Raw genomic sequence first — 19,697 nt, 5'->3', positions numbered from 1 at the left:
CTAAGTCACTAAGTTACTCACTCTAGGTTTGTTGTTGTGGTGGGTTTTTTTCTTTTTTTTGGTACCAAGAATCGAACTCATGACCTCGCACTTGCTAGGCAGGCACTTGTGCCAGTGAGCTATATCCCCAGCTCATGCTAGGTTTGAACTTATGATCCTTTTGCTTCAGCTTCTCAGAGTACTGGTATCACAGGCATGGCTAGGAATTTCTTACACTATCACCAAACTGTCTCATAACAGTTTTCTTTAGACTGGGGTCCAATCAAGATTCACGGACTACAGTGGCTGTCTCCTCAATGCCTTTAGTTTCTTTTAATGTTTGTTTGTTTGTTTATTTATTTATTTATTTATTTTGAGACAGGGTCTTGCTATGCCGTTCAGGCTGGCCTTGAGCTCACTTTGTAGCTCAGGCTGGCCTCGAACTCACAACGATCCTCCTGCCTCAGCCTCATAAGTGCTGGGATTACTTACAGGCATGTTCCACCAAGCCCAGCTATGTGCTAGAGTTTCAATATATTGTCTCATTTAATCTTCACAGACTGTTTGCAATACAGTATAAGCATTGGTGTCCACATTTCCTAGAGGAGAAACCAGGTTCAGTAATGCTGAGTAACTTGCCCACATTTTCAGAGCTACTGCATGATGAAGCAGGATTGGAACCTTTTTCTACCTGCATAGCAGAAAATCTGAGTGGCAGAAAGCACTGCAGCTCAGCTCAGAACGCAGTGGAAGAACGCTGTTTATTACACTTCGGATTCCCCTCACACGCCTGGGCCACACTGCTGGGGATGGGGCCTGGGTTAGTTCATTCAGCTTTCCTTTGGGTTCTAGGCTGGAAGTAGTTTCTCAGCACCCATCGCTTGTGGGATCAACAACAATGGGGCAGCTGCAAGACCATCAGGTCACATGACTCCCTGTAGCAGTGCCCTGATGACCCTGGGGCACACAGGAATTCAAGGCTTCTTTAGCGACATGTACCCAGACCTGGAGGCAGAGCAGTGTCCTGCCCCAGCACCCTAATTGCCTGTGCTAGAGGGAGTATCTGCACTTGGAGGGGCTTTATCTGGGCCTGGTGACTGTAAGGGCAAGAAGCGACAACTTCATTTCACTGGTGGTACACGCTTAAAGTCCCAGCACTCTAGGAGGCTGAGGCAGGACAATCACGAGTTAAAGCCCAGCCTGGGTAATTCAGCAACTTAGTGAGAACCAGACTCAAAATAAAAAAATAAAAAGGGACTGGGTTCTAGCTCAGTGCAAAGGCCCTGAGTTCAAACCCCCACCCCTAATAGATGACAACCTGGGGCTGGAGTATAGCTAAGAGGTAGACCAGGTGCTATCAGTACTTTGTACTAGTATGCAAGAGGCTCTGGGTCTGATCCCCAGCACCACAAAAACATACAAATGAACCAAACCCAAAAACTTAGGGTTCCATCCTGAGCTCCCAGGAATCTCTGAATTTCTATGCACTTTTCTGTGTGTATGTATCTTTCTGGGGAGCAGGACCCTAATTATAATCAGATTTTTAGAGAGGACCTTGATCCCTAAAGGTTAAGAATCATTATTTGGGGGTTGGCTCCCATAATGTTCTGCTTATTTAATATTAACTCTAGCTGGTTTTAAATTAGTTTACCTTTCCTAGGAGGTTTCTGTTCAAGCGGCTTGGGACCTGGCGAGACAGTGGGAAAATGTTGAGTGAGTGGAAAATGTGTCACTGATTAACCAGGGAGGTTTAGGGCAGTGGTTAAGAGGCCACTGTTCACATCCAGGACACGGCCCTTGTTTCAAAGGTAAACAGTAACGCCCCATACCCCTGCCTGCGGCCTCTGGTGATCATATTTCTCTTTCTAGCTCCATGAATTTGACTCTTCTAGGTGACCCAGTGAAGTGGATTCCAACGGTATTTGTCCTTTGCTGCTCTCCAAAGCCCCAGCTCTTTCTGCTACACAGCTAGTAATCAGTTTTAAATCAGTCCTGTCCTAGTTACTATGTAACAAATGACCCCTAAGGTAGCAGTTTAGAATAAACGTTTACTCTGGGGGGTCAGGAGTCTCGGGGGGGCCTGGCTGGGTGGTTCTGGGCAGTCTCTCTCCAGGCTGCCCGGGGCTGCGGAACCCACCTCAAGCCTCAGCTGTACCGTGGCTGCGGCGGCTGCTGCTGGCGGTCTCTGGCCTTCCTCTACGCTGCCGGCGTGCTCCTGTGACAGGCCGCTGGCTTCCCTCATGAATGATGAGGGGGAGAAAAAGGCACAGAGAGAAGAGACGGGGGAAGAGGGAGGGAAGGGAAGAGGAAGGAGGAGAGGGACAGAGACAGGAGGTGTGGGGGGACTGGGGGAGCCCTACCGTACGAGGATCGCGCTACAGTATTTTAAAATCAGTTACTACCGAGAATGACACACCGTACCGCCGTGGGTCGCGCAGCCTGGGCCTGGCAGAGTGGGCAGAGATCACACAGGCTGTGGTACCAGGAGGCGCAGCCACTGGGGCCATCTTGGAGGTCTGCTACTCCAAACTGTTGGGGTCAACCTGACCAAGAGGTCCAACTCTCCATGCCAAGCCACGGGCCATTTTGTGGGGACTCAAGTTAGTCCCTGGGGGCCTGGGAAGCCTGCTGATGTCTACCCTGTTCCTATGGGCTGTGTGCACTTGACGCAATGTTTTTCTCTGGGTCTGTGGTACCACGCCCGGCTTCCCTGACCCTGAACTTTCAGGCCCAAGTGAAAAAGGAGCAGAGAAGCCGGACGTGGCACCACAGGTGTGTCATCTCAGCAGTCTGAGAGGCTGAAGCAGGAGGGTCACAAATTTGAGCCCAGCCTGGGCAACTTTTTGACTTAGTGCCTCAAAATTAAAAAAAAAATTAAAAAAAAAAAAAAAATTAAAAAGGGCTGGGAATGTAGCTTAGGAAGAAGGTTTGAGTTCATTCCTCGGTACTAGGGATAGGGTGGGCATGGGAGGAACAGCAGAAAAGCCAATACCCTTGTCATAAAGAATTATTTTTTCTTTAAGATCCTGTCCACATTCATAAATAGACTTGAAACTTGAACTTCCAGTGTATAATGGTGGGGAAGGCAATATAACCTCTACCAGTAAGGGTAGTTTGAGGTAACAGCTTGGATTCTCTTTTGTGTGTGTGTTTTTGAGGCAGGGTCTCGCTATGCAGTTCAGGCTGGCCATGAGCTCACTTTCTAGCCCAGGCTGGTTGCAATGATCCTCCTGCCTCAGCCTCACAAGTGCTGGGATTACAGGGGTGTGCTACCACACCCGGCACAGTTTGGATTCTTGACTCAGAGCCACTGCTCACCATTTATGAGGTGTTTGGCTTTACAAAGTTTCTTCACCTGTTTGATCCTTAGTTACCTGTGCTATAAAGTAAGGCTAGCACCATCTACCTCGGGAGTGTTTTTCAGTGCGGTGGTGTGCCGATGTCCTGTGATAAAGCACTATCAGCCATGGCACGGGTATGTACATGTAAAGCGCGCTCTTCCTATACTGTGTCGCTAGGGGTGGGCTCTCGGTCCCTCCCTGTGGAAGGCGTTTAGTCATCACTGCTCTAGGTGATGGGACACTGCCAGGTCCATGCTGTGTGACTTCCAGGGTCAGCTCATACAAGGCAGTGGCTTCCAGTGGCTCTGTGCTGGGATGCCTGCCCTTGGGTCCTACCCACCTCTTTGGGATGAACCCAGGCACCTAGAAAGGCCACGCATGAATGTCCCGGGGGGCCCTTCTCCACCAGCTATCAGACGAGTGATGATTGGCCTTCATGTGATCCCAGCCTCCCCTTTCTGAGTTTCCCAGCTGAGGCCCCAGGCATCCTGCAGCATAGGGAAGCCATCCCCTGGGGGCCCACTTTACATTCTAGGTCCACAGAAAAGAAATGGTTACTGTCACTTTAAGCCACAGGGATGTGGGTTAACCCACAGTAAAAAGGTGGCAATAAAAAGGTAATATAGACAATATTTCTCCAGTGTAGTATGTGAAAATAGGTAATCAATACATTCTTACTTATATATTTAAAGAAAAATATGCGTCCTTTAAGATATTTCGAAAGTTGGGCTAATACTTCTTTTTTAAATCCCAGCTATCTTTTCTGGGCTTTGGGGGACCTTTGTAATTCCCTGGCTCCTTTACGCACAGGATTACTTAGTGAGTATAAGCATGCAAGAACAGGCTTTAGCCCTCCATCTGCTGAGCTGTCTCGCAGATTACCAGTCCATTGCTAGAGGTTAGAGTCCCAGCTGTCTCTGGAGCTGGCTTATTCTTGGTTCACTGGTTCATTTAAGCTGTTTGCCAGCATTAATCAATAGGCATCGAGTGTCCACGTTCACTCCTTGCCCTGCTCTCAAATGTAAATTAGAATCATCTGCGCTCCTCTTTTAAAAACATAATGCTGATTTTCAAGGCCAGGAAGCCACAGGGGAAAATAAGGGCAAAGGCAAGAGTCAAAATGCAATTGTTGCACAAATCCTGACCGTTTTTCAGGATTGCAGGGGCCGCCTCTTCCTCCTCCCTCTGACTGTTAGAAGGGAATACAAAAGGTGTGTTCATATGTGTGTGTGTGTGCACACGTGTGTGCAGGTGGGGAGCTCAAAAAGCTGTGGGGCTTCTTTTGAGTTCCTACTCCTTCCTGGCTACCGTCCCTGTCCCTTGGAGGGGCCCCTGGACTGCCCTCCCAGTATAAGGAGAAAGTGTGATCAGTATATTTGGCAAATGTTTAAATTTTTAAAAATGTATTATGGTAAACACATTGCCATTAATCTCCCTCCAAATATTCGTCCTTGCTTTGTTTGTTTGTTTGTTTTTCTGGTACCGGAATTCGAACTCACGACCTTGCGCTTGCCAGGCAGGCGTCCTCCTTGCTTTGAACACACTTATTCCATTGTTCTGCCACTTTCTGAAGCATTGATGGAGTCCTTTTTTGTGTCTTTACAAGGTTTGATAAAAAACCACCGTGAATGCTGATGCTGAGTGCCACCTGACAGAAAGGTGGGCTCATGACAACATCATGGTGCGTCCTCTTCCACCCTATCCACTGTTCTGCCACTGTGCAACTTCTGGCTCTAATCCAAAGTCAAACTAACCATGAAAGGTAAATCTTTTTTTTTATCAATTCAAGATACTGAGGCAGCCATGATGTGCAACTAAAAATACTCAGGAAAGACTTTCAGAACTGCTGCAGAAAGTGGCAAGAGAACCAGGTGTGGTGGCACATGCCTGTGATCCCAGTACTCAGGAGGAGGCTGAGGCAGGAGGATAGCTAGAGTGAGAGGCTAGCCTTGGCTACATAGTTGAGTCCAAAGGCTAGCTTGGACTACACAGACCCTCTAAAAAAAAAAAAAGTGACAAGAACATGGGAAAAGTGTGTTCAAAGTGAGGGGCAGTGTTTTTTTAGTGGGTATGTGTCTTTTACTGTAGTATGTTAAAAAACTACAACATTCATTGTATTTTTTTGATCACTCCACCTATGTAACAAAGTACAGAGAGAATGGGGCAGAGGAATGCGTGGCCAGGGCTCTGGCCTTGCCTATGTTTAAAAAAATGTGATTGTTGCCGGGTGTGGTGACACACACTTGTAATCCCAGCACTGGGGAGACTGAGGCAGGAGGATCACAGTAAGTTTGAGGCCATCCTGTGCTACCTAGTGAGTTTAAGGCCAGCCTGAACTGCATAGCAAGACCCTGTCCCCTCCAAAAATGTAGCAAAACATATGTACTATGAAATTTACCATTCTAACCATTTTTAAGTGCATAAGTCAGTGGCATTAAGCATATTCACATTTTTGTTTAACCATCGCCACTATCCATATCCAGAATAATTTTGTTCTTCCAAACTGATGTTTAAGTTTTTTTAATATACTACTTCATTTTTTATTTTTATTTTTATTTTATTTTTTTGTCTTTTTTTGAGACAGGGTCTCACTGTGCAGTTCAAGCTGGTCACTTTGTAGCCCAGGCTGGTCTCGAACTCGCAACGATCCTCCTGCCTCAGCCTCCCAGGTGCTGGGATTACAGGCATACACCATCATTCCCCTGCTTAATATACTACTTTAAAAGATACAATCCCATTAATCTCCTTCAAAAACACCCCGCCCCCTTGGAACACACTTTTTCCATGTTCTTGTCAGTTTTCTTTTTTTTTGAGAGAGAGTCTGTGTGGTCCAAGCTGGCCTCTGAACTCACTATGTAGCTAGGCTAGCCTCTAACTCTAAGCTATCCTCCTGCCTCTCAGCCTTCTCGAGTACTGGGATGTGCCACCACACCTGGCTCTCTGTATCTATTAAACTCTGTATCTATTAAACACTAACTCTCCATTTCTCCCTTGCTGTAGGCCCTGGTGATCACTTCACTATTTCATTTCTTGTCTGTGATTATAATGATTCTAAGTACCTCATATACATTGTGCAGTATTTTTCCTTTTGTGTTGGACTTACTCACTTGGCATGTTTCCAAGGTGAATCCGTGTTGCATTAGAATTTCATCCCTTTTTAAGGCTGAATAACATGGTATTATATGTATATAACTCATTCTGTTTATCCATTCTCTCTTTTTTTGTTTGTTTGTTTGTTTTTCTGGTACCAGGGTTTGAACTCATGACCTTGCGCTTGCCGGGCAGGCGCTGTTCCGCTGTGCTAAATCCCCAGCCCCCTGTTTATCCATGGACATTTGGGTCGTTCCCACCTGTTAGCTCTTACCAACACTGCTGTGAATATTGGTGCACAAATACTTAAGTCTTATTTTCAATTCTTAGGGTTTAAGAATTGAAGGGTTTATACCTAGAAAGAGAACTGCTGGATCACATGGTAATCTTAGTGTCCAGAGACCTGACCTCATAGTGGCTAAGCATCTAGGGGCATAGAGCTTCCCTGCTATCCCAGCATCCCACATGGTTATGCAAATTAGGCTTGCTGTGACCCACCCAAGAGGTGGTACCCTGTGTTTCTTTTTTTTTGTTTTGTTTTTTGTTTTTCTCTGGTACCGGGAACCGAACTCACGACCTTGCGCTTGCCAGGCAGACGCTTTGCCACTGAGCTAAATCCCCAGCCCCCGGTACCCTGTGTTTCTACATCACGTTTCCTTTGTGATGGTCTCTGTGGCAGTAGTGTCTCTGAAATAATTTTATGAGGCACATCTGATTGTTATTCCAGTTTTACAGGTTAAGAAGCTGAGACATGGGGATACTACATAACAAGCTCAGGGCAATCAGACGGCAAGTTCTGAGCTAGGATTTGGGCCCACAGAGCTTCACACTACCTCCCACGCATTTAGAAATGCCTTTCCAAACAGAGTGGCCCTTAAACCCACCAGCCAGGATTAGATTTATTTATGTAGGAGAAATAAACTGTTTAGGTGGGATAATTACAATAAAAACCAAAGATCTGAGCAAGGAAACCTAACATAAGAAACTGAGTACTCTCTGTGGTTTATGAGGTCTCTATAGGGAGCCCCTGTCCATATTTATATTGTTTTCTCTTAGTCTGTAGCTTTGTAAAATGGGGTATTACATTACTCTTCTAGGAAACCCAGTGAACCTCACACATAAAAATGTCATGTGTTGAAATATTCAATGAAATGTATCACTAGATGGCAGTACACATCAATTTTTTAAAAACTCAACTGGTTTAGGAATCTGTATGGTAAAATTTGAGGCAAGTCCCTTCATCGTTTTTGACATGATCAGGGCAACTGCATTTAACTCAGAATGAATTTAATGACCTAGAAGAGAATTTAAGCTTTGTTAGGCAGAAGATCTGAAAAGTATAAAGGCTCTTATAAGGAAAGCTTGCTTCTAAAATTTTAGAAATTCCTGCTTTTGGAAGAAGGTGACATTTTAAGTAGATGGATTGACTTGGGGAATTTTGCATCAGCAACATCACATTATATCCACCAACCTTTGGGATTTCCCTTGGCTAAGATTCAATCCTCAGTCCAAATTCCCACTGGGGAAGTTCCTTCCAGTTAATGCTAGAGAAAAATCCAGTGCTTAAGTAATTTGTGAAGTGAGGATTAATTTACAGGTTATTTTGACATCTGAGCCCCTGGGCCTATTCATTTGTGGTTGAGATACTGAAACGGATTCCCGCCATTAGAATGGAATTACCAGCTTTTAATTGGAGAGAGGGGTAATAGGAAGTCAGAGGTGAGGTAAATGCATTTACTTATCTCAGTGTATCAAGGTTTGACTTACTTTCTCTCTCTCCCTCCCACCCTTGCCTCTCTTATTTTCTTTTTGCGACAAGTTCTCATGATGTAGTCCAGACTGGCTTTGAACTCACTTTGTAGCCCAGACTGGCCTGGAACTTACATCGATCCTTCTGCCTCAGCCTCCTGAGTGCTGGGACTATAGGTGTGCACCACACACTTGGCCACTTTTCCCCTTTTCTGAGACAGCATCATGCTACATAGCCCAGGATGGCCTCCAACTCCCAATTCTCCTACCTCAGCCTCCGGAGTACTGAGGATACAGACTCGTGCCAGTGTGCCCAGCTAAGGTTTGGCTTCCATAGGATGAATTTGAATGATTTAACTGGCATCTTGACAAGGTGAGACAATTAATGTCCCATTTCAGAAGAGGGTGTACTTTTGTACTTGGGAGTGAAATGCTCTCAAAATGGAAAATGTAGAAAGAGATCTGATTGTCGTGTATAAATGGTCACTGTCTTCTAGAAGAATCAATGGCAGCCATCATCAAAGAAATGAAATCCAGTTAATCCCACCAAGAATCTGATGTTTTAGGACACCTTTTTTTTTTTTTTTTTTGGTACCGGAAATCGAACTCAGGGCCTCGTGCTTGCCAGACAAGCGCTGTGACGCTGAGCTACATCCCTAGCCCAGAACATCATTTTTGAAAGGCAAGTAGAGGCCAATTCCTTTTCTCACCAAATGCAGGGAGCCAAAATGTATCTGAAAGCCACTAGCAAAGCAAAGAGTGACAAGTCTGGGATCAGGGCCATCCCCTGTGACCTTATAGGCATGCTGGAGCCTCCCAGAAGCTCAGATTCCTCATGTGTGGAAGGGGCATAGTAACACCTCACAGGCTGTTGGGAGGACAAGTGAGAGAATGGACATGAAAGCGCTTGTAAGCTGTACAGCCCTGCTGGGACACTGTTACTGTTTTTACCACGTCAGTCCCTCCAACCCCACTGTCCCCCCACCCTAATAAATAGTTGTACCCTCCTACTGACAATCTTCTCATTCTGTAGACTGGAAAAAGTATCACCTTGCTTCTCTCTCTGATCTCCCCCACACCCAGTCAGTCTTCACCTTCTGTCTATTTCCACTATATGAAGAGTCTCCTGGCAGGCCTTCTGCTTCTAATCTAGCTTGTCCTCTAGCTTGCTCACAACAGCAGAAATGATTTTATTAAAATTGCAGCGATCAGATTGTTCCCTTGCTCAGAAACTTTCAATTGTTTCCCATCGCCTGTAGAATAAAGTCAAAATTTCAAGGTAGCTAGAAATGAAGAAATAGCTACTCTGAGGCCCCCTTGCCTAAATGACAGCAATGAGAGAGCTACGCAGAAGTCAAGACATGTGAAAATCAAGACCTAAGTTTCGCTGCTGCTGAATGCTGTATTAGGGATAGGTTATGTAGCCACAAGGGTGTGCCAGCAATTTCTGCTTCCCATTCCTCTATTGGAGACCTTGCAACAGTCTGCCTGAGGCTTGTTTTCCTCCCTGAGCTCATTTAAAGTAGATCCCACCCATTCTTTCTAGCATTTCAACCTCCTGAGGGTTTCCGCAACCCTTAGAATCTGCCTCACTTGCCCGCTAGCAAGTTCCGTCTGCTATTTGGATTTTGAGAGTATGCTTTCTCAGTGGAAGTCAAAAAGTCATGCCACACTGGCTACGCTTGACCTCTGGATGTTTTTTAAACCCTCACCATGCAGGACTGCGCTGTGTTTAGTAACGTATCATCGTCCCTGACAATTCATATTATAACAAATTCTGCTGAGAAACTAGAAAATCTAGCAGAGCTGGTCTCTCAGATTTGAATGGCACCAGCTGACTCGTAAAAGTTGTCAACACTGCCGTCTCCACCTCCTCAGTCTCAGCTCTTCCTAATTCACTCCTTAGGCTTTTACTGCCTCATGAAGATTGCTCTTGTCAGTACCGGTAACCTCTGCAATCGTCAGATCAGGTGGTCCCTCCTCGGCCTTTGTCTTAACCTTTCAGCAGCACTCGCTCTTCTTGAAGTGCTTTCCCCCTCCGGGATTCTGCAACGCTGCGTTTTGTGGGTCCCTCTGGTCTCCTTCTTTGGCCCCCCTGCCTCACTTCTAGAGTGAGGGTGTCCTGGGCGTGGCCTAGGGTCCTCTTCTCCATTTATATATCCTTCCGAAATGGTCACACGTAGCCTCAAAGGGTTAAAAATCATCTATTTGCTATGAGTGTTAAATCTGAGATTTTTAGCTTGGACTTCTCCGTAGAATTTCTTCTCTTTTTTGGGGTGGGGGTGTTGTGCTGCGGATGGAACCCAGGTCCTGTCTGGAGGTCGCCCTCTGCTGGAAAGAGCCGCCGTGCCCAGAGCCAGGGGCCCTTCCTAGGGCCGGCAGCCCACACATAGCGCAGGGCTGCCGCTGAGGGTGCAGACTCCGCCCCTCATGTAACGGGCCCAAAGGCCATCCCGGCTCTGTGCCGCCTCTGAGGTTCTTTGTGGCCTTCACAGCCGTAGCCTCACGGCCCAGCTCCTTTCCCCGGCTGCCGCCTTCCTGTCTTCCACGAACTGTTAGTCCACTCTGTCCCAAGAGGAAAATACCTGAAAAAATCAATTTAAAGCGAGGGAAGATGTTTATTTTTATTTATTTATTTTTGAGACAGGGTCTCGCTATGCAGTTCAGGCCGGCCTTGAGCTCACTTTGTAGCCCAGGCTGGTCTTGAACTTGCAATGGTCCTCCTGCCTCAGCCTCCTGAGTGCTGGGATTACAGGCATGCACCCATGCCCAGTTTAAGACTTATTTTTTTGCTCATGGTTTCAGAAGTTTCAGGCCATGGTGCCTGGAGCCTGTGAGGAGGCAGCGCCTCAGGGTCAGGAGCAGTAGTGGAGAAAGCTGCTGGCCAAGGGGAAGAGACCGGAATGGATGGTTCCCAGGAGCCCACACACCTTACTGTCCCTTCCTCCCACTAAGCCCCATCCCTTAAAAGGTTCCCCACCCTCCCAGTAGCCCCGTAGACTGGCAAATGGCCGGGTTTAGCACATGGCCTTTGGAGGACATTTAAAATCCAAACTATACCAACATCCTTTTTCAGAGGCAGCCTCCCAGAAAATCCAATCTTCAACACTATCCCAAATTTATCCATCTCTTTTCATCTCCACTCTTATTTTATATCTGCCCCCCCAACTGGGGATTGAACCTAGGCCTTCTGCACTTAGCAATGTCCCCAGCCCTTAAAAATTATTTTGAGATAGGGTCTTGTGTTGTTCAATTGCTCAGACTGGACTCAGATTTGCCATCCTCTTACCTCAGCCTCTGAGAGAGCTGGCATTACAGATGTGCCGCCGCACCTGGTTTACTACTCTAGTTTAAGCCACCACTTTCCCCTCAGCTAGACAGCTTTGCTCCGATGTCCCTGCCGCTTCTCTTGACCTTGCCATTTCCTTTCCTCACAATTGTCATTAATATTCAATTTATTTCTTCTCATAATGTTCAGTTCAATTTATTTTATCTTGTTTCATTTGGTTACATTGGATTTTTAAAAAAAGTAATTTAGAAAGCATAAAACACGTGAGCCTATGAACCTCCCACTCAAGCTCTGGACCTACTCAAGTAGTCTGCATGCCCTTCCTGATCTCCAGAAGTAACTGTGATCTTGGATTTAGTGTCTTTTATTCCCATAGTTATATCTTTGTTGCTTTACCATTGAAGTTTTTGTCACCAAACCACATATAGCTTTTTTTTTTTTTGAGACAGGGTCTCCCTGTGCAGTTTAGGCTGACCTTGAACTCATGGTGATCCTCCTGGCTCAGCCTCCCAAGTGCTGGGATTTATAGTTTAGTTTCATTTTGTTTGTTTCAGAGATTTGTAAAAATAGAGTCTTAATTCAGCCTTTATAACTTTCTTGCCCTACTCAACATTGTGTTGCTAGTCTCACATAATCATTTTTGTTCATGCTTGTAATTGAGGTTTACTCATTTCTATATTTATGGCAGTATTAATTTAATGAATAATTTCTTAAAATAGTGACTATAGTTTATTTCATGTTGAGGAACATTGGGGTTTTCCATTTTTTATACTTTTTGTTTTTGTTGTTATTGTGGTTGCTTAGGTGCAAGATTTTTTCAGCAAATACACCTAGGAATAGAATTGGTGAATTTATGTATGCAAATGTTCACTTTCGCAAGATAATACTAAACTATTTTTCTTTTTTTTGAGACAGGCTCTTGCTATGCAGTCCAGGCTGGCCTTGAGCTCACTTTGTAGCCCAGGCTGGTCTTGAACTCACAACGATCCTCCTGCCTCAGCCTCCCGAGTGCTGGGATTACAGGCGTGCGCCACCACCCCCTAAAATAGTTTAGTGCAGTAAACTATTTTTCAAAGAGATTGTACCAGTTTCTACTTTCACCATCAGTCTGTATGAGAAATGCCGCTGCTGCACCATCTCATCAGACATTTAGTTTATGCCACTCAGAACATTACTGTTATCTTCATATTCTTGGTTTCTACTTTTGATTTCTGCTGAAGTAGAGTATATTTTAATATGGTTGTCATTTGCATTTCTTTTGCTGTTACATTCCTGTACATATCTTTTGCTTATTTTCCTTTTTTTCTTTTAGAAAGTTATTTTTTTTAAAATATCATTGTTCTGTTATTAAAGTAGCACTAATTAAAAAAAAGAAAGACCCAATGCTGTCGGTACAGTTCATTGGGGAAAAAAAGTGTGTCAAATTATAATGCTATCCATAGCTTTCAGTCTGGCCTCCACATTTCTGTGGCTTTATCCACAGAGTATTCCAAAGTATAGAAAAATAAATCTATAAACATGACAACAATTATTTCAGTGTTATTTCTGATCTTAGCTCGGCATGGTGGAGATCTTAATAAACCCGGGAACAATTTAAATTTATACTGGATTAAGTTTTGATGGACCATTTTGCAGCTGTTAGGTAAAAATAAGCAGCATGTAAAAATATTTACTATTTAAAAATGTGAACTTATGATAATCCTTATTAAAAATATATTTTAGGGGCTGGGGATTTAGCTCAGCGGCACAGTGCCTGCCTGGCAAGCGCAAGGTCATGAGTTCGATTCCTGGTATCAGAAACAAACAAACAAAAATATATATTTTAAAACTATATGGAACAATATACCAAAATGATAATTATATTAGGCTATTATAGCATATGTGTCTTTTTCTCCTGTTGTAAAGTTGAATTTTAAGAGTTCTTTATATATTCTGGACTGTTATACCTATCAGCAGTATATTTAACAAATACCTTCTCACAGCTATGTACAGTAGTGCATGCCTGTAATCCAACACTCTGGGAGGCTGAGGCAGGATGATCACAAATCTGAGCCCATACTAGGTAACTCAGAGACTTGGCAAGAACCTGTCTAAATTTATCCTCCTAATTTATGGCTTTTAGTTTTCTTTATGGAATGTTTTGATAGAAAAGAGTTTTCTATTTTAGTATACTTGAATTTATCAATTATTTCCTTTATGATGTTTGTGTTTCATTTAGTAAATCTTTCCTTTTCCCAAGGCTGTCTATATTTCCTTCTAAAGTTATTTTTTATTATATTCTTGAAAAATGAAGAGTAGATGTTATGTGCTCTTACCACAAAGATGATAACTATGTGAAGTAATGTATTTGTTAATTAGCTAGATTCGAACTCCCACAGCGTACCCATACTTAAACGTTTATATTATGCATGATGAGCTCATACAGTGTTATCTGTCAACTTAAAAAACAAAAGAAAGTTAAATTTACCCCTTTCAGAGTTACTCTTAAATTCATGTGGAGCAGATCTTTGTGCAAGATGTAAGTTAGATATCTAATTTTCTTTTTCCCCCAAATTGATAACTGTGATAGGTTTTTATCCTTTTTGGAAAAGAACAAGGTAACCTGCTAGTCTGATGGATGCTGGGAGAAGATGTGAGACTCCCGAGTCAGAGACAAAGGATTTTATTACTCCTGGCAGACCAGGCAGCATGTTGGTGCTCATTCCCCTTAACCCAGTTCCTAGAGGGCTACAAGAGGGTGGGGTGATGTCCACGCTGCAGGGGGTACAGGAAAGGAAACTTCAGTCTTTTTTTTTTTTTTTTGCCTTTTTGAGACAGGGTTTCACTATGCAGTTCAGGCTGGTCTTGAACTCACTTTGTAGCCCAGGCAGGCCTCGAACTCACAGTGATCCTCCTGCCTCAGCCTCCCGAGTGCTGGGATTATGGGGGTGCACCACCATGCCTCACACTTGAGTCTTTTATAATGGGCTAGCTTGATGAACTCTGCTTTAGAGGGAGTTATTATTACTAAACAGAAAACAAACTCATTCTTTGCTCTGCATGGAAATTCTGTCAGAACATTTCCAGTATGAGCTAAATGGATAGTCTTGAAGAGGTAGCCTGAAATAAAGACAGTCTGTCTCTGGTTAAAAGATGTGCAGAAACACAAGAGATGTGCATAGAATTGTCTCCCAATAATGACCAAGGGTTCTAGCCCCACGTATTGTCTAGTGGACCCTTTTCCTGACCTGTCCTGCTCTTTCTTCCTCTGTCAGTTTTCCAAAAATATCAGGGTTTCTATTCTGTTTCATTTTTTTGTTTGTTTTTTTGTCTGTTTTTTTTTTTTTTTTTTTTTAGACAGGGGCTTGATATATGCAGTTCAGGCTGGCCTTGAACTCACTTTGTAGCCCAGGCTGGTCTTGAACTCACAACGACCCTCCTGCCTCAGCCTCCCGAGTGCTGGGGTTACAGGCGTGTGCCACCATGCCTGGCTCTGTTTCATTTGTATATTTGTCTGTTTTAATTATTATAATTCTTTCCCCAGGGCTGGGGTTCAAGCCCAGGGTCTTACACATCTAGGCAAATGCTACATCTTCAGCCTTTAAGTTTTATCAAGTACACAATTCAGCTGTGGCAGACTCCTAATCACTGTGGTTTTACTTTATTAAGTGCCGCCTTTTCCTGAAGGCCGTCCTATTTCTCTCTCACATCACCCTGTATTAATTCTCTCTAGGGCACTGACTTTTAGCTGACATTTGCCTGTTTATTGTCTGAATTCCCTGGCTAGAACATAAACTGACTGAGAGCTGGGACCTTGCTCAACTGGTGCACCTGATCTCCTCATAGCTTAAAAAGAAGAGACTCCGTATGAGTTGAATGATTAGAACTAGGTACCAACTGTTTATTCCCTTTAGCTAGGATTTAAGGTCTTCACTGCTCCTTAGTTCCCAGTACTTCCTATTATCTCCCCAGCCCAGCTTGCTTTAATTATTTTATCTACCTGGCCCCGCTATGCATTTGAATTTTTAATCCTGGCTTATTAATGTTGTTGTAATTATCATCCGCATTTTAAAGGAAGAGACTTTTTATGTTTTCTTTTCTTCCTTCAATATCATTCACATAGTAGGAAGGAAAGGAAGTAACATTGAGTATTTCTCACCTGTCCAGCACAATACTGTAGTTTGTGTCCTCACAACAGTGCTAGGAGGCTGGATGTTATTATTTATATCAATGTTACAGGTGAGGACCCTGAGGCTTGGTTGTTCAGGGTCATATTCTACATGAAGCATCTGGGTTTGAGACCCACCTGGAAAACATTTACTCAGCACGAAGTATTGCAAAAAGGTTACTCATGTCTGACCAACACGTAGCTCTTTCCAATCTGCAGGATGGAGATTGAGCAGTTGGATATTGAAGGTCATGCTTCACTTAAGCAGTCTAGCTATTTTGTTTTCAGTTTCATCCCATGGAATGTGTGAAGGCTGGCTGGAGGTATGTTTACAGTTAGCTAGAAGACGCTTTGAGGGGCTCGAGCGTGGCCCCTACCCGAGGGTCCTGCATAGCTACTACATGTCTGCTGTTGGCAACTATTATGGAAAGCAGCAGCAAGTTTTCCTGAAGAGAGTTGCTTCAATCAGACCATCAGCTCACCTAGGTCACTGGGCCAATGCAGAAACTAAATACACCAAATGCGTACCACACCACCAAGCATTCTTTTAAAGTAACAAAATCTTATTTTTATTTTTATTTTTTTTTTACAGAAATTCAGATATTCCAACAAATTTCTTTACATTTCCTGGACCTTAAAAAAATTACACACAACTTTTGGACGGAATACAACGGAACAGAATGAGAAAGGGAGTCACTTTTCTTTTTTTTTGTTTTAAAAAGATAAAAACATACTTCTTGTACTTCATTAACATTTAGTGATTTACACGTGGATTGTCTATGTACAAATGGCACATCATGGATGACTCATCTTAGAGCACTGTGGTATGCTAAATGATACTTAGGCTTACAGTGAAAACTTCTTAAAAATGATTGCACATGGATAGGAAGTACTTTTTGCGTTTTTGCTACCACCATCATTTGCGATGTAGAACTCCTAATGGAATCTGAAGTTGACAGACTGGAGAAAGCTGACACTTTTTGTTTCTATTTTAGAGAGATAAATGAATGAATTCTTGAAAAGTTGTGTGTAATTAAATTTAGCAAGTAGGGTGTTTTGAAAGCAATAGGACAGCTAATACTTAAAGCAATAGATAATCCCCAGAATGACTAACACTGTAGCTACAGCTTCTAAGTATCCCCCTAATTTAGTTCTTTCAAAGAGCCATATCTTTGTAAATTTAGACTTACTTGCTTGAGCCAGCTGTAATATACCTTCAGTCTTTGATGCATTACCCCATTTATGGTGAAAACATGGCCAGTTCCAGAAACAACCGGCTGAACCAGGAATGTGTGTCCCAAAGAGAAAGGGTAAGAGGGGTCAAGCCTGCTCTGCCTGTGTTATCGTCAGCCTGATGGTCTAGTGATATATGCTAATTTGATTTTAATTCTGAGCCAAAATGAAGGCATTTTGAACATTCATGTTTCTGCCACTATAAATCTTTTTTTTGCGGGGTGGGTGGGTACCAGGAGTAGAACTCACAACCTCACACTTGCCAGGCAGGCGCTGTGCCACTGAGCTATATCCCTGGCGAAGTTTCTGGATCAAGTATAGAACATGGGTTAGCTTCCGCTGATTATTCCTGTATGTACATTTTAGCTTGTGTCCACTCTCAGGCGATTGATTATTTCAATATTAACTATTTGTCTGTTGCAGGATATTGATAAGATAGGCAATGAAGGAGATGGTGGGGGAACCCTGGGAATAAAATGTTGTTATAGACAACTCATTAGTTGTAACTACTTCCAAATGCCAGCTAACTAAAAAGAAAAAAAATAGGAGAATTTTGAAACCAACATTAGTAAACAAAAATTTAACTTACCCCTACCAAGTTACTTTGACTTGTATAAGTATATACTCATTTATTTCTAAGGCTATTAAATTTTTATTTATTTATTTTTTTTAGTACCACTTACTATCACTTAGAAATAGTGTTAATGGAATAATTAAAAAAATAAAAGTGAATGCCTGTCAGTCAGAGAAATAAAGGATATGGATTTCTGATGATATGGATGGCAAAGAAATAGAAAAAAATTAGATATTTTAGATATCTATAAAGTATATTCAATTCCTACGCATATACTAGGGAGAATTAGAAAAAAGTGTTTGTTAGCAGCCTATATATTACACGTGAGCATCCAAGGGAAAAACGAGCTTTCTATATTTTTCAGAGTTCCTTGATGCTGTTTCCTGAAAGACAGGGAAATCTATGTTGCGTGGGAACCTAGGATGTCGAGACGTACTTCCTGGAATACACAGCTCGATGGCGTAAGAGTATATGTCAGAAACACTTTCGCAGTAGCAACTTGTACAGACAGGTTCAACTGAACACAGACTTGGTACAAAGTTTGAAGTGTTGCTTCTCTTCACAACTGAGTGGTTGTAATTAATTACACAGTGAAATAAATGAACAGTAGAGACGGAGAACCAAAGATCAGAGGCATTTTCTAAGCTGCTTCCTCAATAAATGACACTTGATCAACTTCTTGCTTACTGAGATAGGAATAACCTAACTGCCCTTTTTTTAAATAATAGTATTGAAAGATTAAAGCTTTTTGTTTTTGGTTTGATTAAAAAAGGACAGCTTACAAACCTCAGTACATATGTATTTTACATTTTACAGGTTAATTCTAGCACATTTATATTCCTCTTCCTTAAGATGTTTCCTGAATATGATTTTTCATTGAATATTATCTGATCTTTTTCGATGACAGTTTCCAGTGAGCTGGTGTTTAATCTGTGATCACCTCTCTTTCCAGAAAATCACCCCATCTCTGCAGATCTACGTTTAGAAGGTGCTTTGACGAGTGGATGCTTCACCGTTGTCCGTATTCATCCCCGGACTCTGATCTCTCCCAAGTGTTTTCCTTCTTGATGTTGATGTACAAAAGCTGTTATTCGATTTGTCTAGCTTTTATTTGATTTGTTTTGTGCTCATTCTAGAGAGTATTGGCTTAGCAGAACTGTAAAAAAGGGAGGGAAGAGAGAGAGAAAAAGGATTAGAGGAACAGAAAAAGATACATCATTTTCTGTCAGCAAGACTGTGCACAATATTTGTCATGAGAAAAGAAAACAAGCCTATGCCAACACATGGTTCAAATGCACTGAGATTTATCACCAAAGAAGACTGAGAAGTTGGAGAATTGTTTCATTGAACACACAGCACAGTCTTTCCAAAAAGTGATCGTGTGTGTGTGTGTGTGTGTGTGTGTGTGTGTGTGTGTCTTTTTGAGACAGGGTCTTGCTATGCAGTTCAGGCTGGCCTTGAGCTCACTTTGTAGCCCAGGCTGGTCTTGAACTCACAAAGATCCTCCTGCCTCAGCCTCCCGAGTGCTGGGGTTACAGGCGCATGCCACCACTCCTGGCACAATCTTAAAAACCCAAACATTCCCTCTGCCTGGACCAAGACTGCAGACTGCTTTGAAGGAGCGTGGGTCTATGCCCAGTCTACCCTGAATGCCCCCATCTCGTTTCCAGGAGCAAGGAAGAATGCAGAGCGACCCCAGGCGTTGTGATCCTGCCTCGCATAGAAAACCAGCATTTTCTTTTGCTTTTCAAGTTTGTTTCACACCTGATGTGATAATAGCTAAGGAAGAAATGCTTACAAGGACCAGTCACTCTCAAATGCAATCACCCTGACATACCAACGGTTTTCTGCTGTGTTTCCTTCTATTCCTTATGTAAATACATACTTACTTTATACAGTTGGAGTCATATAAATGAGGTTTTTAATATTACATCATTCAATTAAAAATTTTATACATTTCCAGTAAGATATCCCATATAAATTTCCAACAGCCATATTAACATTCCATTTTATTCACATACGTCTCCCACCCGTGCTCAATACTCCACTCTCTATTTCACTATTGTCAGATATATGGGCGGTTTTCATTTCCTTCTTATTACAGATGACGGGCATCTTTGTGTGTAAAGATCTACTTGATATTTTTTGTTTGTTTGTTTAGGGAAAGGGTCTTGCTATGTATCTCAGGCTGGCCTTGAACTCACTATGTAGCGCAGGGTAGCCTTAAACTCATGGTGATCCTCCTGCCTCAGCTTCCCAAATGCTGGGATCACAGATGTGTACCACCATGCCCAG

At 43.0% G+C, this 19,697-nt stretch overlaps 2 protein-coding genes across 7 annotated transcripts in view; one reads left to right on the top strand and one right to left on the bottom strand.

Annotated features, from left to right (window-relative positions):
• LOC102019674 (translation initiation factor IF-2-like) overlaps positions 1–18,834 on the top strand; it is a 24,881-nt gene extending 6,047 nt beyond the window's left edge. For 2 of the 5 annotated variants that reach the window (XM_013510684.1, XM_013510686.1), the window contains exon 5: positions 17,767–17,845. In XM_013510684.1, coding sequence (XP_013366138.1) covers positions 17,767–17,776 — 10 coding nt within the window. In that variant the 3' untranslated portion in view covers positions 17,777–17,845. Of the gene's footprint in view, positions 1–17,766; positions 17,864–18,354 lie in introns of those variants that run through there. The other 3 variants (XR_001232769.1, XR_001232768.1, XM_013510685.1) reach the window with 3 other exon arrangements.
• Positions 18,479–19,697, bottom strand: part of Lhfpl3 (lipoma HMGIC fusion partner-like 3) — a 511,907-nt gene continuing 510,688 nt past the window's right edge. The window contains exon 4 of one of the 2 annotated variants that reach the window (XM_005377239.2): positions 18,479–18,558. Coding sequence is in view for 1 of the 2 variants with exons in the window: in XM_005377238.2 (XP_005377295.1) it covers positions 18,530–18,558 (29 nt within the window). In the remaining variant the exon portion in view is untranslated. The remainder of the gene's footprint in view (positions 18,559–19,697) is intronic. The other variant, XM_005377238.2, reaches the window with a different exon arrangement.

This window comes from Chinchilla lanigera, unplaced genomic scaffold (genome assembly GCF_000276665.1).
Source record: "Chinchilla lanigera isolate Chin_1 unplaced genomic scaffold, ChiLan1.0 scaffold00009, whole genome shotgun sequence".
In the NCBI taxonomy this organism is placed as follows: Eukaryota; Metazoa; Chordata; class Mammalia; order Rodentia; family Chinchillidae; genus Chinchilla; species Chinchilla lanigera.
The sequence above is the reverse complement of the archived record's forward strand: the minus strand, read 5'-3'. Positions and strand labels throughout refer to the sequence as shown.